The 19,107-nt window shown below is 33.8% G+C and overlaps 1 protein-coding gene across 1 annotated transcript in view; it reads left to right on the top strand.

Annotated features, from left to right (window-relative positions):
• The window catches only part of LOC130449067 (zinc finger protein 395), a 121,686-nt gene that overhangs the window by 85,223 nt on the left and 17,356 nt on the right, over nucleotides 1-19,107 (top strand). The window contains exon 5 of the mRNA XM_056786720.1: nucleotides 13,455-13,555. Coding sequence (XP_056642698.1) covers nucleotides 13,455-13,555 — 101 coding nt within the window. The remainder of the gene's footprint in view (nucleotides 1-13,454; nucleotides 13,556-19,107) is intronic.

Here is a 19,107-nt window from a genome sequence, read left to right as displayed (position 1 = left end):
GACGGTCTGTGACTACATGATTTCGAATTTTTCTAAAAAATTTTTGTCGATTTTGACAGTTAATGAGCATCCAGGTTTGTCTTCATCATTTTTGCCGAGTAGACCACAAAATTTTACAACTGGACATCACTGTGATCAAGCCTTTATCTTTATTAAGCATTATATTTGTATTGAAGAAATAATTACTTCATTCATATCAATTAAATGTATGTAAATATATGTAACAATAATCATTACAGCATAATTGGAATTATAGTGAATTAATTTATAAATATTTTGATATTTATATTGCACAATTTTCCACTGCGTTTCACAATTTTCCGATTTTTTATGAATTAAATGTTAAAAGTTATTTATTATATGTAAATGTGGGCCTCGGTTATTTATGTACATAATGCAATTATCAGTGGAAATCATTGAAGTGTAAATTTTCATGACGAATTCATATTCACATTCCGAATGTATCATAGAAATGAGGTCAATGAAAGTAAGTTTTTTTTTTCGATATTTTTAATAAACTTACTGGTATTACATTGTGCGGAAACCCAGGATTTATATGTTCCTATACAGAGTGTTGCAATGTATTTACTATTAAGGTTGTTTGACATGATGCAATACAACGTGCAATGCAATTCAAGACGCAATATTTCTTGATCAAAAGCAAACGCTGATGAAGTTCATCTGATTTTTTCGTGCAAGATCTTGACATTATTGGTTTTTGCCGTTTTTTATTGCGTGCAAGTTGTAATCTAGTTACTTCCGGCATAACAGATCATCTGACTTTCGTAAAACTAGGCCGCGCGAGCTAAGTCTCTAGAAACGGCGTATCTTCTCGCCCCTCGAGATCCTAATCGCTACGTGGTCTCGAGACCGATGAATTACTCCACGCCTCGATTGGGTTCGTTTGGAATATTTCGGGGGATTAATTTAATTGTATGGGTCAGTTAGATGTGGACGGATTATCGTTTTTATTGAGGGAATTTGATCGGAAAAATCTCCACTTGTATTGAGTATTTTCAAATCATCATACAAACTCAAACTTGCACCTTGGTTTTATGTCAATTTGGGCGAGCGGTATTTGATAAATTGCTTAACGGTTGCCCGGTTCTAAATTTGGGATATTTGTTCATCCAGAAGGTCGCTGAGGTCGAATAGTACTAATCGAGATTCAAGCGAAATCAGTGGTTAGATAAAAGAAAATTCGTCGCAAAGAGAGATCGATTCGAGCGAAAAGACACACGGATGTGTATCGTGTGGAATTATGAAGGTTTTATCGGAGAAATACCCAGGTTTAGTCAACCAAAAGCGGGATGTCTTACAACAAGACAATGATAAACGACATACTGCTAAAATTCCGTGGAAAAACGACTCGAAGAATAGGTATTGACCTTCCACCAAGTCCAGCGCAAGTTGAGACGCAGTCAACACGTGCAGGACAGCACTGCGCCGGACGTCGAGCAGTGAATGTTACACAGAAACTGCGTCACACTTGCCCAATTGAACTGGTGCGAAACCACCCAGCGTTATATAACACAAGTCACGCGAACTATATGAAAATTAAATTGGAACAAGATAATTGGATAATTTTCATTCGAGAATTCTTTCGTCAGCGCAAATTCCCCGCGAGTATTTTTTTCATAAATTCACTTCTGGATCGCTTCGTACTTGACTTCTGGTAAAGTAGAAGTATTGTTAAGAATTCGTTGTCAGAATTCGACTCAGGGCTCAAATTTAAGTGATCCATGTCGGGAAAAATTTAAAGAAGAGAAAACTGTGCGAAGGCAAATGCGCCACACAGTTTTCTTCCTTGCGCTGCACGTTTTCACTGCGTCTCAACTTGAGCCCGTCCTTAATCCGGACCTTGCACCGTTTGACAACTATCCTGTGTTTAGTTGCTCATGTTTTTACACTTGAGTGCCACGTATTTAACGGACGTAGTATTTTATTTGAATACACAATGGTAAAAACAAAAATTTAACTTTGATTTTTAATATAGATTTAAAAAATAATTGGATACATAAATCTCCCAGGATCCCATTCGAGATTGCACGTGCTTCTCTCTTCGAGGCCAGTGATCTTAAAACCAACTGCGTAGTTTTTCCGCCATCTTTATAATATTCGACTTTTCCCTTTCGTATTATTAACGTGAAATCCCTACAGCGATTTGTCTTAAACGGCATTTCAATTTTGATAAATGTAACGCATCATCATAACAGTCTAACAAGTGAGAAAGCAACCGACAACGCACAAAATGTGACGTCGTCATATCCACAAAGAATATCTGTATGTTCCTCGTAAGGGGAACGGTCTCGGGGTATACCGGCTACATCTACAGGTCGTTGACCCTAATGTTTACATCGCGCCAAACAGGAGGACCGATCGTAGTCGTTTTTCCTTCTCTCTCTAAGCGTGAGTCAAACGAGGAGATTCGAAAAAACACAAACAATGAATGCAGTTGCACCGAATTCATTTCGCAGGTAGTAAGTTTCGAAATAGTATATGGGGAGTTATTTTCAGCTGTAATATCCTGGTTTAAAGCACCGGCAGGCACTATTTAGAACGATTCATTTATTGTTTATTGTAATACTCACGAAATTTATAGCTTTCCTTCCAAAGAAATGTAAATAAATACGGGATTAAGTATAATACCAAGAAAACATTTAATCAATTCCGTTTTAACATTGTATTGCACACGAGTTTCACAAGTTGTATTACTCAAAATTATTTCAAAATTGCAATTTTATTAAAGATAAATATGCAGGCTGATTGATTAGTGTGATCAAGTTCAGCGCCTCCTCCTCCAAAATTTTAAGGATTATAACAATCGTTAGTCTTCACATTTTAAAAGTATTTACGATCTTATTACCATATCAAAGTTACATTTTTTTAAATGACTCACGACCAAAGCGTTCGAATAGTGGTAAAAATTATGAAAAACTATTTAATTCGTTTAATATTCAGGTTGAATCAAATTGCTAATATATTATTTTCTCGGTTTATTCAAATAAATCACTCTGTATTATGAGCTGAAGAACTGCGGGCTGAATATTGGTACACATACGACTTCAGGAGGAAGAAGATTCAGTTCTTCTGGGTACCCGGTAACTAGGGCAACGATGAGGCGGAATCACTCGCTAGTCTGGGATCGATGAACTCACCGATGGTCTCAGAACCCATCATGGTGTAGCTAAAAGTGTTGCTATCGCGTCTTTCCAAGTAGAGTTCGATAGAGATGGATAGAGACACCTGGCATGAGACAAGCAAATAAACATATCTATAAATGGACTTTGTGCGTTTCATACCAAACAAATGCTCCAACTAAACAAGCGCGACTAGTCACCAGACTTTTAACATGACGCCATCTTCAAACCATGAATATCATGGACGATCCGGAGTGCCGTTGGTGCATGGAGGAGAACGAAACTGCAGACGACGTCTTTGAATTCAAACCAAAGCGGCTTATCGGGTCGGAAACCCTTATTCGTGTCTATTGCACTTTTCGCCAGTCTTTTTGCTGTTTCTCGGGTAAAAATTCTCGGTTTTCCACTATTTGGGTGGTTCAGACATGGTATTCCTTCTTCACATTCGATTACTAGTACGGTGAATGTTTTTGCGTGAAATATTTTGGTTTTGAAAAATGTGAATTATGTCTTAGGCTTAGGGAACCTTCCAACCAAATTATATATAATCTTTCTCTTATTCCCAACATTTTTTTTAATTGACTTAAAAAAGGATTTTTCTAACTAATCTAAAGAAAATAAACAAAAAAATAAAATGAATAAATTTTCTGCTAAAAGTATTGCGACATCGTTTTTAGAAAATTTGGGAAAATTATTGGAGTCTATATATTTTGATAAGGACTGAAAGAAGAGACCCAAAATAAAGAACATTTAGATGCATTAATATATTTTCAACTAGGGACCAAAAAAATTCAGTTTTCGATCTTACTTTCCCGGACTATATATATTAAAAACAAGTAAGTCTAGACCTCTGCATGCTAGAAATTAGATTTGTTATCTGGTCTAGCACCCGCAGAGTAGATAGTATAAAAAATATCTGTATCACCACAAATTTATTTGAACCTTTTCATTATTTTTCCCCCGGAATGTGGTAAAAAGAAAACGACTCAAATAGAATCGAACTGAAGTGAGTGACTTGATTTATTAAGATATTGTTAGTGGCTACTCAACCTACTGTCAATATATTTCTTTCCTATAGTTTCTTACCGATTTTGTTTGTTTTCCAATCTAGTTAACAAATTTTTTGAAAAAGCGACATGTTAATATTAAGTTACATAGTTTTCTATGTGTTGTTGACTTAACAAAGCGGTAATTATGAAATGTTTTTAGGTTAGTTTACTTTCTCGAAACTTTTTGATGTTTCAATACAAATATTTTCTCATGCTAAACATAAACAACACTGAACTTTCTTTCAATAACCAAAATTTTTGTGAAAATGGAGTGTTTGAAATACTATAAAATGATAAATCAAATAAAAGTGAAAATATAACAACATACAGTGTCAGGAAAAACGTGCAGTAAACACACAAAGTTGTAGTTTCATTATAAATTTTGTGAAAGTTCGCCACAAATAACTTTTTTTTTATATACTATCTAATGATGTTTGTAGATTCTCTAATTTTATCTAAATATTTTTGATGAATCACCTTGTCGATAGTTTGTATCAAATCACATTTACCTCCAGTTTGCTCCAAATGGTTGAATTGGTCTTTTTTTCTCGTATCCACGATAGATTTTTGCCACCTATCCATCTTCTGTTATGAATCTTTCCCTGAACGATTCCCGAAGGATTTGGTGTCTATTCAGTTGTCTGAGTATTTTATCCTTACTGTTATGTGTAGTCCACAAGAGCTTGAGGATTCTACGATAGTACCACATCTCAAATACTACTATTTAATTCATGATATTAACTTTAAACGTCCATACGCATCCGTACAAAAAACTCCATCGTGGTCCCACTTCGCTACAGGATGAATTTAGTGAAGACCGTCCAAAATCAGCTGATATTCCATAAAATAGCGATGCTATGCGTAAAATGATATTGCAAAATCATCATTTGACGTACCGTGAGATTGAGGCATTAGTACCACTCGCATACTTTCAATATTGCATCAACATTTGGTTGTCAAAAAGATTTATTCGCGTTTGGTGCGAAGAAATGCTGGATCGTGGCGCTTCAAAAGGCATTTATAAGATCGTGATAGGCGACGAATCATGTATCCTATGGATATGAACCCAAAAAACAAACTCAATCCAACAAAAGTTGTTCGCGCAAAGCAAATGATTGTCTGTTTTTATTTGACTAGATAAGAGTAATGTAGAACGGTCAATTCTGAATTACTGTTTGCCAGAAGAAACCATTCTCCACCACGTTACTGCGGGCTCTCATACACCAATTCAAACAAAAATGATTTTGAACAATTAAAACATCGTATTGATAGGTCATCCGCAGTCATTTTCTCATTTCCGCAGATCAACAGCTAAACAAGCGGTTAATGCGTTCGAATCACATGTTTTGGAGGTACTTCAATCTCAAAATTTAAAAGTAGCAACCCTCGTAATAGATCAAAATATCTTATGTTTACATCGACATGTTACAGTCTGGAAGAAATGAAGATTTTCGAAACCAAAAAAAAAATTAGAGAAGCAGGTGTTCTTTATACGAATAAAAACATCATTCTCTCCCTATTTGAAACTTTTCTGAGTACACTGAACCCCTCTGAGTTTCAACAGGTAGTCTTCCACTATGCAGTACTCTGTGTTTAATAGAAACTTTATTTGTTACTGTCTGCGTCGTAGTCACCGCGACAAGAATCAAAAGAATCAAGAACAAAAGAGAAAAGTTTTTATTTGTCGTGTTTATTTAATCCCAGGTATTTGTTATTTCTTCTACACAACGAATATGTTAACAAAATATTCTTCATTGTGTTTTGGTACGAATAAATACAAGATAAAGACCAATGAAAGGTAGATCAAGAATGAGATGGGAAGACGTTAAGAAATTGATTATTCAAGAGGTTAGTCATAAGATGAAACATTGGAGATAATGGACCACAGTAACAGAAGAATCTAGAGGCCCTAAAAAGTTACCAATACAACCTCGAGATCGACACGTGCTTAGTAGTAATAGTGACGACGATCTTCAAACAGTACGAAACGTTGTTTGTAATTATTGAAGACGAAAGGACTGCGGCGTTGGGACTTAGTGATAAATCTTAAAACCTTCACACCTAGTATATGTCTGATGTCTCAATTATCACACCAATTCTCTTTTTTTGTTATCAACCTAATTAGTACAAGTTTTGTTGGATGAAGACAACTTATAAGATTTGGCAACGTTTTTTCAAACAACGCTTCAGTCCGATTTGGAATTCGTACATTTCCGTTATTGTTCACAGTCTTAGGATCGCGAAGAGACACAAAAATCAACGCTCGAGAGGAATCGTTCGAAATGCATCCGGTACAATGGTCGGCGGACAATTTAATCGTCAACCTTTTGGGTACGTGTAAGAAATAAAAGGAAGTCTCGTCAAACAGTATGAGAGGTAGAGGTTTGTCCTGAAACGTACTACCAGGTATACCACAGAGGATTAGGTTAATTGAATTTCGTTAGGCAGTTAAGAAGGTTGTAAAATAAAGATAATTTGGAATTTCCAACAAAAAGCAACTTGAAATTTTATAAATCAGGCGGATAAACTTTGATAACGTTGTACGATTCGCTCTGAACGCCGAAGCTCTTGTTGCTTTTGATGAGGTTGTGTTGCAGAGAAATCCACGAATGTGCTGTTCACTTCGTTAGTAGATAGTTTTCTTTTCCGAGGACTACGATGAAAGTTTTTCATGCTTCGGTCAGATCTTGAAAGACCATCGATATATATGTGCCATGTCGCTGGATGTGTGTTGATCGTAGGAGGTTGAAATGTGAATAAAAGTGTCCTGTATTGTGTGTTTTTAAATACGTCCACGTCATAATAGTATTTGTAGTGTAAAAGTTGCAAATCTTGTGATTATACGTATTATAGTATGTGAAAAACCACAAGGAAAAAGATTTTTTTATTGTTTCAACTGTTAAAATTTAAACTATTGATAAAAAATCAGAATTTATTATAAACAAACGTGATCTTGAGACAGAAAAACGTATACTGTGCCCCAGAAAAGGTAAAATTATAAATTTTCAATTTGAATTTCCACTTTTTAGAGTCAAATCGTCGCAATTTTAAAAAAATCGATTTTTCTCCTACAGTAAATGTCGTTTTCTATGTTGTTTTGAACTGATTTTCTAGATCTAAAATCGATACAACTTTTAAAAAGCAAAACTACTTTATTAGATTTACACTGTTTTTAAATACACTGTTGAAAATAGAGGAGAATTTATATAAATCAGTGTTATGAAACCCGCTACAAACAAATCGATATGTTTATTGCTTTGTTCAGTGAAAGATATCCAAAAACTGCTTGGTGTTCAATCAAGAGATTTCTTAAAATAACAAGCCATCATTATAAGAGAAAAGATTCGAAATCCTATACAGATATTTTAGTTGCTTTAAAATCAGCAGCTACATATTCTAAAATGTAAAATATTCGAAGATGTAAAAATTTTTCACTTTAGAAGGTGACAAAATTAAATGAGTTCAAAGATGTTTTTAAAAAATTCTTTTGGTGGCTTTACTCTTCATATGTCTCGATAAAATTGGTTTTCAAAATCATGCATTGTTAGGTTTTTGCCGCAATTTGGAATCCCCATCAACCTAGTTCTATCAGAGGAATCCATTTAATTTATCCGAATGAGAATAATCAAATGTTGGATTTTATTTATTAGTAAGTTTTACCCCCTCAAACTTGAGGTTGGCTCTAACTTTTCACCTATGTTGCTGTGTATAGCTCCAAGTATAATCCTGAAAGAAGAGTTTTTGATTGTTACTGCTCGGTTGATGATGGTTTTGTTTACTGAGTCATACGCTGTAGAACTACAATCAAATATTGATCTGATAAGAGATTTATATATCAAAATTACAGGTGGTGATTCAGCCCCCAATTCTGGTGAGCTACCATTTTCAAAACACCCAATCTCTTTCGACATTCCACAGCTAGATTTTTCATGTGTGTGTCTCCAAGTTAATTTAATGCATTTATTTCATTTTTCTTGCAAAATTGAATGTCAGATTTTGTAATAATTTTGATTTGTACTTTGTATTACAACAAAGGTCGTCAGCTGATATTTTTGTTTTGAAAGGTGCACGTAAAATCCTTATTTATTTTTATAGACCTACATAACATCGCATCGCATCGCATCGATATTGTGTGTTGGTATCTGAGTTGTTCTAACTGTTCTTAAAAAATTTTTCTTCTCATTTTTTAAATCCATCATCTCAGTGAAAATCCTGCATACTTTTTTTATTCATAATTTACCAAAATATGAATAGTTTCATCTACATTTTGTCATCTACTGTACACAGAGTACGAAAGAGGGTACTGAACCAGACATGCACCGAAGATACCGAGGGGTTGGTTCGCTATAAAAACAAGCTGAATGGTTCGATGGAATTTATGTGACAAGTCTTCGTTGATGTAAATAAAAGGGGGTGTTTTTCTATGCGTGTGGTGGGGTTGTTCAATCAAAGGATGAGACGTTTTAGCTTTTATTTAGTCAGAAAAAAAATTATGGGTAATATATTGCGGTATGGCAACGGTGTTTTTCTTTGTTATTGTATATTTTTTTTTATATTTGTACGAATACACAATGCTTTTTGATAAATATTATATAAAACTGCTTTCGCTAAATTAGATTTCCCGATATGTCCGGGCCTATGGGCACATGCTTCCGAGGTTTGCATAGGTTTTAAAAGCATTCGGTACTTTTCTGAGCCCCATTTTAATACCACAATTCTCTCTTCAGGCCTGAGGATCGGTATGATTGGCCCTTAATATATTGCTTTGCGAATATAATCTAGATGCAGTATCAAATACTGTACTGAATTCATTTTGGTGGACCTAAAATTTGAAATCGCTGCCACAGCAACGATCCCACGTATATCAGCTCACTATTTAAGACATTGAATTGCTAAAAGTGTTTTAAGACGACATTTTATTAAGCCCAGAACGGAGTAAAATGCTCAAAAAACTTGTAATAATACAATTGCATCGTGGAGTGGTGTTTAGCAATTAACATATAGGCCTGATATGATTTTTTGAGAAAGGTTTTTAGGAAAGTAATTGCAATCAGATTAGGGAATGGAAAAAAATTTGATGCTAGGACGCCAAAATGTTAAATCCGGCCCTGATTATCGAGGAAGTAGTTTTGGTTTCCTAGTTGCTCTGCAAAATACGTAGATTTTTCTAAGAGAAGATATTTTGTATCATTTTTTACGTCTATCCGTATAGTTTGTTCGTAAAATCAGCAGTTGTCATCTTCTGCATCTTAAAGTTGTATTTGACCTTCTGGACTGATATGGTTATGAATCTTTTCGATTGTTTCTACATCTAATCGTTTAGATACAAACTATGGAATCTTTGTAATGCTGTCTGCTTTCCGATTACCTACCTGGTATACTCTGGTATTAGCTAATGGTTTTAGAGTTGGTTTACATTCACACGCAAGATTGGACGTGCAATCAATAGCCTTCGAAGCAGCTTGACTATCGGAGACAATGTAAATGTGCCTTCTAACTAATCAATTCTGCTAACAAATAATTGGTGCATTTCCTAGTGGTATGGTTTGATCCAAAAATGCCTGATCCAGCTCTTTACGCTAGCCTCAAATCATCTGTATTCCAAAGATTGACAAACATCTTTATTCACCCATAATTGCCTCTTATTAATAACAAAAATATAATATTTCCTTCAGCACATAAAGGCTGTAACAGCAGAAATTTTCAAGGATGAGATTTATTACTCTAGAGAAGAAGCACCCAAATTTGTTGTCTTTACGATATAACTGATTTCAGTAGACCTCCAGCTTCTAAATTTTGCCATATTTTCAAAATTCGTTGGGTAATCTTTAACCAAGGAAATTTATGTCGAGTCCACTGTATACCCCCGGGGCTCACCTGGACCTTCTTTGGGAATCACTGCTCTAGAGGCTTGTTTCATTGTTTAACCTTACGATTGACCATTTTAATTGTTTGAAGGTTTGGAATATACTTTCATCAAAAAATATACGATATACGATACGAGGATTGTTTAAAAATATCCGTCACTTTTTCTTAAAATGTTTTCACCTTTTTTTGAGGTTAAGTATGACATTTTTTCATTCTTCGACTATATCTGCTCCCTACGGGGAACCACATTTGGAGAATATTGTGAGATTAGTAAATCCAAAGTACTTTCCGACAATTTTCCAATTAGATTGTTATTTGGAAATTCTATATTTAGTTTATTAATTTTATTAATAATTCAATTAAATTAATTTCTCCAAATTTATTTAAAAAGTTTCGCCTCTTCAATGTTAAGCTCGTAAAAGATGAAAACAATGTCCTTAATTAGATTAGAATATATTTAAAACACGATCGGGAATATATTGATTCTTTATCAGCACCTTGTATATATATTTCTGTTATCTCACTTAATATTCTTTTGTTTTTTCAACTTGATGTAAACATTAGTCACCTAGTTGTATCGGCATTACACACATCATATTATATTCCCTGGAATAATTTAATAATTCAGGCGAACATTTCAAACAAAGGAATCAGTTCTGCAACAGACAAGAGAGAAATGGAAGCTCATTGTGTTGGTGTTGTCTCACTTATAGATTAAATCGAGTGACGTTATCATCATGGCGCATAGGTCGATACGCTTATAGACAGCGAAGCGGTGTTGTCAAGTGTAAACGTATTTTCCGAAGTATACCTGATATTTATTCACTATAGATTTTAATATTGTTTTCCTTGAAAAGAAATCAATTGATTTAGAAAATAATTTTGGATTTAAAAAAAGCTATTAGGATTCGTTAAATTACTTGAAATAACCATAAACAAATCCAATCCACGATTGCACACAGTCGAAAAGTTAAAATGCCACAAAGGATACCTGATTGGATGCAATGATACGGCAACTATTGAACAAAACTCGAAAATTCAGACTGCAAAGTTTTGAAATGGACGAAATCAACGAACCATCAATTGGAACGGCCGAAAAAATCAATGATTCTGATGTCTTTGCTAACTTCTACAGTAAAAAGGAGATTGAGAAAAACTGGATGGGAATGCAGACGTCAAAATAAAATTATGGATGTTAGATCCATGTGTAATCCTGACTGTAAAAGACGACAGACTGTCGTTGATGGTTTGGTGATGTTTTGGAGGAAGGACAACTGGAGACTTGGTGAAAATTGAAGGTATTTTGAAGGAGGCTATAAAAATATTATATGTTCTGGCCAGCGCCTGATGAAAATTTATCTTCCAGCATGACAACGACCCCAAGTATTCCTCGAGGCCTGTGCAAAGGGTATTTAAAATAATTGGAAAAGAAGAATGTACTGAACGTAATGATTTAGTCTTCACAGTGGTCCGACCTCAACCCACTCAATGTGGTGAGGTTGTGGGACAAATTACACAGGGAAGTCAGAAAACAGTGTCGTATTTCCACTCCAAATCCTGAAAAACGGAATCGAACTAAATAGTCGACGATTATATATCGTAATTGTTGGAGATTACAAACAATTTTGACGGTGGTGAATGTATGAATGAAGAAAGCGGTTTAGAGAAGGTCTTCAATCGATAAAAGATGATGAGTAGCTTGAACCACCAACAGTTTTTTGCAGTAACCTAGATCTGATTCTCGTGGATTTCTGTTATTAGACGACGGTGGTCTTGTAGAGACGCAATGGGGCTCTTCGGGGTAGTGAAAATGGAGGAATGACAGCTAAAAACGTACCCCTTCCTGTAAATACAACATTTTTGACCAAATTTTTGATATTTATTTGGCAGGAAATATGTAATAGATCAATTTTATTTTTAATTTGTTAGATCATAGCATGTTTCGGTAATTCCTTTAGGTCCATGAAAGCTTTTCAGACTTGAGAAATCCTCCAGGCGTTGCTGGAGTTGAAGCAACTGAAACTGAAGTAGTTCAGCCGTCCACTATTAGAGGCTTGTCTCACCTTTGAAGGCTTTGGCTTCTATAGCCATGTTTTGTTTTCCTTCCTTTTAGCTTGAGGTGTATTAAGGTTTACAGCATTTGTTGACTACTTATTGACAATACCTTCTTCTTCGGCAGTCTTTGATCCCTTTTTTGCCCAGAATGTAGGACATTTTTATACCCCAGTCTGAATGGGAAACCTATGCAAAATTACTGGTGTCCAATCTTTGAACACGGTACTTTAAATTATCTCCTTGCACACGATCATAATGGATTTCTACGAGATCGTAACTTTGAGTTAACAACTGGGCGATCTTCCTTTTACTTCCGGTTAATGCACATTTGTTACCAATTAGTTGTTGTTGTTGTTGTTAGTAATAAACTAAAGTCGTAATTTAATTGTTCCTTACGTCCAAGGATTCAGATCATTTTTGATTGTTAGTTTACCGAATTAAAAGGCAGTTTTTTTACCCTGGAAAAGCTTTACCAAGCGAAAGACGTTGCGTATTGACTTGAACAGTGTAAATCACATTGTTTATGTATTATTGTATATTCTTTTAGAATGTAATTACTCATAAATTTTATTCCATTTAATTGGAATGAACTGAAACTTTTTATCGAACATGCCCTTTACATCCAACTCCTTTCTGTTTGGAGGAAAATCCTTATGGCATGAAAATTTTCTCGATCGACATTGACCTAGTTGGCAACACTGCAAAGTTCAAGCCACGTGCTGCCAGGCTAAATGTAACAAAGGACTGTAAACGAAGGACGAGAATGGAACAAATCCTTTGTCCTTTACGACACGATATTTTTACAGAATGTGTCCTGTATACCAATGCATTTTTTATAACTCGATTGTAAAACTATTAGAATATAGGAGAAAAGAAATTTACCGCTGAATTATGGTTTAGGGTTTTATGTTTTATGTGTTTATGCATTCAATTGATTACGAGTGTGAAATATGCGAATTTGTTTTGCAATATGAAATTTATAGATCTTTCTGTTCAAATCATATTATATACAAGGTCAGATTTTGCAATTATCTACAATATTGAAACGCCTCAATTCATTTCGAGATCTTACACTTGGAGGAATAAATTGTACGAGGGTTTTTTGAAAAGGTCCACAGTTAACAAAGAAACAAGACACTTTTCACACAATATTTTTTCAAAAATTTACGAAGGAGAGTTAACGGAAATGTTTCGTTTTACAGTAAATCATTCAAACAAGGAAAATGTGGCAATTTTTAGTTTAAATTGAGCCTAATTTTAATATTATTCGAGTTTTGTTAGATGAAATATGAAATACTTTGTCAATGACTTTGTTTATGACGTTTGTTTTCATTTGTTACAGAATTTGACGCGAATTGTGTTCCAATGTACCTGGCCAAGTTGCTTAAAAATAACAAGTACCTGCGAAGCAATAGAAGCTCATGTACGCAATGAACATTTAAAGTAAGTAATCATGTTGAACCTTATTAACATCTCATAAACAAAACCCTCGATCTCTAGTCCAGATTTCGCTTTTTTCATCCAATGCAACCTTTCTGTGGTAGATGGAATACTTGGAAGTCTTCTGACGTGTAAATTCACTTCATGTAATGTCTTCTCACAGTTTGGACACATATTGAAATGTTAGGAGCATAGCAGTTGAAGAAGCACCACTCTGTATCATTCTTTAACATCATCAGCATCAGGATTTACATTTTCGAAACCTTTGAGATGAATTTGAGACTTTACTAATGTTTATTTTAAAGATTATGTAGAAATCCTGTTATTGTTAGGAAAAAATACCGTTGACCATTAATGTCTAGTCTAGTTTACGTCTTTTTTATCCCAATACAATCTTTTTGTGTCAAGTTATAGATGTGGAAGTCTTTTGACATGTAAATTGCAAACGTCTACTCACAGTTTGGACACCTATTGAAATGTTAGGCTGGGAAATCAGAAATCAAAAATCTCTGTCAGAATCTGGGTCATTAAAGCAAATATTTGTGCACTAACACGATTTCTGAGAATAATTTGATACTTCAAACCTCGAAAAACAATACAAAATAGAAAGCTACTGAGGGTGGTAAGCGCCCAAAGACTCAGGTCGGTAGTTAAGGATTAAATGTTTTCATTCCGTGGTTAATTAAAGTTTATTACACAATAAAATTTGCTAAATCATGCGATTTTTTCACTATTTCAGCTTTTTATTAAAAATTTCATCGACTGGTACAGTATTCTGTCTAATTTACTATATACAAAATAAAACCAGAGATATCGATAAACAAATAAATTGTATAATATTTATTGAAATATCACTGTTGATTTGGATGATTGAGATGTGTTGTTCAGTTCCCAAATTTGGAATATTTGTTGTTGTCATTACTGTAAATTAATACTAAATTTTTGTAGTATTTGAAAAATAAATATTGGAATATACAGTAGATTGTACATTCGAGTCAAAACAGAAATCGAACCCAAATAAACGAATTTCCTTGGCAAGTAAAGTCGAGCTGGATTTCATTAATAAATCACGAAATGTTCAGTACACAAAATTTTACATTTACTGCCAATGTTGCTTCGTATAAATATATTTAAACCTACACGTGCGATGACGTTTTAATTTAACTACCATTAGATCGAAATAATAGTACAGGCAAATTAGACATTTTTGAGATAAAACTCAAATTAAATTGGGCGGTTTTCGTTTTCTAGATTCTGGGAGGTTTTGGGTTACTGCAAAAGTCTAGCAACTGTTGACAAAATTACGGGCAAGGTTTTTAGGGATTTGAAAAAAATTTTGAAACGCAAATAACTCGAAAACTATGGGAAATTCGATAAAAACTGCTGTAACATAAAATGTAGAGTACAAAATTCTCTACAAAAAAGTATTCCAGGTATTTGTTCGTAACCTCAAGAGTTTCACCTTTATATACTCAAAAATATTTTGAATCGCGAAAACTACGAGGAATTCGAGCCGGAGCTTCAAGTTTATTTTTTTAACCTTAAAATTTTCATCGTAAAATGGGTTCATGTACACAAAAACATTTTGAATTGCGGAGGATTTCGACACAAAATGCCGGGACAAAATTGTGGAGCACAATATTCTATACAAAAATAGTTTCAATTTTTTCCTACTCCTACACTTCTAAACACGTCGTGTGCGTATGCGCGTGGTTGTCGGCTGAAGATGGAAAGATTATTCATAAGAAATATTTCGTTTTCTAAAATCAAATAACTGAATACAATGTCACGACTCGCAATCGATTCTGTATAACGCGCTTTCACAAATAAAACTTTTCGAATAAACTTAATCTTGGATATTTAAGGACATATTTACGGAAAACGGGACATTTTGAACTTGCATATTCAAAATTGTAAGAATAAGGATACATCGTCCCGAGAATGTTTTTGTATAAACTTGAGATTCTAAGCTTCAAAATGAGTAACATTTTTGTGAAAGAAAATCTGTTAAGAAGTCTGCGATTATTGAAATAAAAATCAATCGAGAACGAATATAGTGTCCATCATCGCGTTTTTTAAAAGTTAGTTCATTTTTGTTATATACATGAACGTATTGATGATAACTCGAACGACAAATCTCGTTGGAATTGCTTGTTTATATATAATATAATCTAGCAAATACTTTCGTTGGTTTGCGGTTGACTTTTTGCGATTCAGTTGGTTTTAGTTTGTGCCTTAAAATTCTTGGTTTTCCCGTAACAACTAACGTAGCTATACCTGTGACAGTCATGTTTTCATTAAAAGGAATAATTTTGACACGTTTAGCACATGAATTTGTCCCAGGAACAAAAATCCAGCAGAAACCATTATCTTCAAAAAAACTTGGTAAAGTACGACCGCATTTATTAAAAGAGTTTAGTTCCATGATGACAATTGTTGCAGAAAATACGTTGGACTGATTGTGTAGATTCAAAAGGAGATTATGTTGAAAAACTAGCCTTGATTCGAAAAACGTTGTTAGATTCCTCTTGTTTGAATGATTTACTGCGTATCGAAATTCAACTAATGATCCGACGTTGTGTGCGAGCGACGCTATCGGTCTTGACATTTTTTCTGTTTGACCCAGTTTTCTTGGATCGATATCTATTTTTGGTTGCGTTTGTAACCTCCAAATGTGTATATCCTCTCCCACTAGTTATAGACGACTAGACATGGCATAAAATCAACTTTTATCACTCAATTATTTATAACTATTAATTATAATGAGTTCAGTTAAATATTTGAATTTTCTGTAAATTATGTTAAACAAATGATATTTTTTTAATGGTGATTGTAATTACACATCAATACAATGGATAAAGGTTCGAGATATATACTACTAAAAAAATCTATGATGAACAATAATATAAGTGAAAGAAATAGAAAAAATAATGATTAGATTTTGAAATCCAATAGAGAAACGTGAAAAAATATGTTTATGTTTTGCCAAAAAAAGGGCCCCATCATTTGGAAAACATTCTGTATTTTTGATGTTTCGATACCACAAATCTAACGTATTGATATTATTTTTAAAATATTATATTATTGAAAGTGCCTATTACTTTTATTACTCTTGTTTTTCCGAGCTTCCGAATTCCTTAAGGGGGCCCCGTCACTATTTTAGCCCCGGGCCTCAAAAATCTTAATCCGGCCCTGTTTTTGTTAGTAGAACCACATCATTATTTCGAAAATTCCGCTGAAGCTTGTGAAGCAGCTTGTAAACACTGCTTAAGGCACTTTCACCCTCATATCTCTTTCATTTTTGTTCGTACAAAAAAAATTGTAGACATTACATTCCTAGCAAATATTTTTTTGGAGCCTCTACAATTTTAGAAAGTTGGTTGCATTGCTATTCGCTTAGGAACGCGAATCGCCACTTCACGTTCAGAATTAGTTAACGGCTCAATGTTTTACAACACAAAAAAAATGCACAATCACTTGCCAACTGAAATCAAATCCGTGTCTTCTATTCTGTAAACAACTCTAACAATAATATTTGATACCGGACATGCTGTATACTTGTTTAATTTTTGCTATGGACTAATATACTAATTATTACGTATAATTTTTCTACTCATTGTGGTTTTCTTCTGTATATTGAAATTTTTTTTTATTTGCATCTTTTTTTTCGTTTGTTTCGAAGTTTTTTTGACTTATAACTTCTAAAACTTAGAAATTTGTTTATTTTTGTGGTAAGTATAGCAAAAATAATAAAATCAGACTGATATTATATGGAAATACTAGCAGATATAAAAAGGATGTATAGTGTGTAGTCTAAGAAAATTCATCACATTAAAGTGTGGCGCCATCTATGAGGTGTAAAGGACAAAATTTCACAGTTCTTTGTAAAGAAATTCGCTTAAGGCGCCATCTGTTCCAGACTTATGGGAACTACGATTAATAACAACAATCAACGTTGATGATCAGTTTATTATTAATTATTGAGACCATTAATTTAAATAATAACTTTCTTGTTGGACTAAATTATATATTGTATATGCCAACTTTCATGAATATCAGTTGATTCCTATTTGAGTTTATTCGGAACATACACACGGACACTGAATTTTTATATATTAATATGGAGAAAATGTTTCTAAAAAAGTTGATTTTTTCAAATTTTGTTAATTCAAATTGGTGCCCATGTAAATTGAATTTGAAAATACTCGATTTTAATGGTCTATTAGTGGTCTATGTAGTTATTAAACTATTTTTTGGTGAAGAAAAAACATCAACCGAAAAGAAAGCTTAAACAGTTAAGAAAATACATACAACTCAAATTTACTTGAAATAAACCTTATAATATTTAATGTTCTCGCTTACAATCGCTTTTTAATTGATCAAATTTTTTTCCTCGATCTTGTTTTATGCTCTATTACTTTCTCGCTCTATGTAAGCGCCATTTTGAGATCCGACTTCGTCGGGCATTGTCCTATATTAGGATAAAATTTCCCATGGGGTTAAAAAGGGAAATATATTTGCCTATAACATTTTAAGGGGCCATTTCCTGTCAAAAACTCGGGCTCTAAAAATATCTGTATCACTAAATCGAATAAAATGATTGTTTCTTTGTAAATTTTTCAAAAAACCCTCGTATGCAGCTGGTAGTTAAACTTGATTTAATTGAACGAACCTTTCCTAATTCAAACCGCAAGTTTTATTAGTTTTGCATATTAATTGATTAAACGAAATAACAAATAAATATATCGGAATTAGGACAAACATTACCAAATTAATACCAATTTATAAAGAGCATCGTGTGAAATCCAAGGTAAAATGACGTATGTTTGGCAGTGGTATACATATGTAACCTTCATATTAGATTGAATACATAAATAGCACGTGTACCGCATGCTGTACATAAAAAAAATATTTTTCTGCATAGATGAGATGAGAACGAGATAGAAAATAGCATTCAAATCGAATGTACGGTAGCAAATTTCAAGGTTGCGATTATCTAATGTAACGTAGGCGTGCATGCATTCATCCTTGTACTAATGTATCTATGACATAACCTACTGATGTACCTATTGAAAATTAGACAACGCATTTGATTGTCGAAACGATTTCAAGGTACTCGGAGATGCGTTTAAAATCTTTTGTTGCATACATAATCCAATAAAATGTTGATCCAAATTGCCATCCGAATAATAAGCCGCCATTTTTAAATATAACCTGCAATTTCATTCATCTGATTAAAGCTTCCATGCCAATAAAAATGCATCTTTAGAGTAGTTGAAATGTTTAATTTCATCGCCGAACTTCACTATTGCGATTAAAAAATAGTCGAACGGTGCCAGATCGGTGTTATTTGATGGAGGTTCATTATCTGTGTAGCCACTTTCGAATAGCCTTGGAAAGGGAAGCCGCTTGGACTGGAGTAATGTCATTAAGTGATACGCCTATGGATTACGAATGCTTAATCATTTTATTACTCTCTCATACATAAAAATACACTATAAATTATGATAAATCGTTCGTTTTTATATGTACTTTGACAAAAATTTAAAGGACAG

This window comes from Diorhabda sublineata, chromosome 9 (assembly GCF_026230105.1).
Source record: "Diorhabda sublineata isolate icDioSubl1.1 chromosome 9, icDioSubl1.1, whole genome shotgun sequence".
Taxonomy (NCBI): domain Eukaryota; kingdom Metazoa; phylum Arthropoda; class Insecta; order Coleoptera; family Chrysomelidae; genus Diorhabda; species Diorhabda sublineata.
The sequence above is the reverse complement of the archived record's forward strand: the minus strand, read 5'-3'. Positions and strand labels throughout refer to the sequence as shown.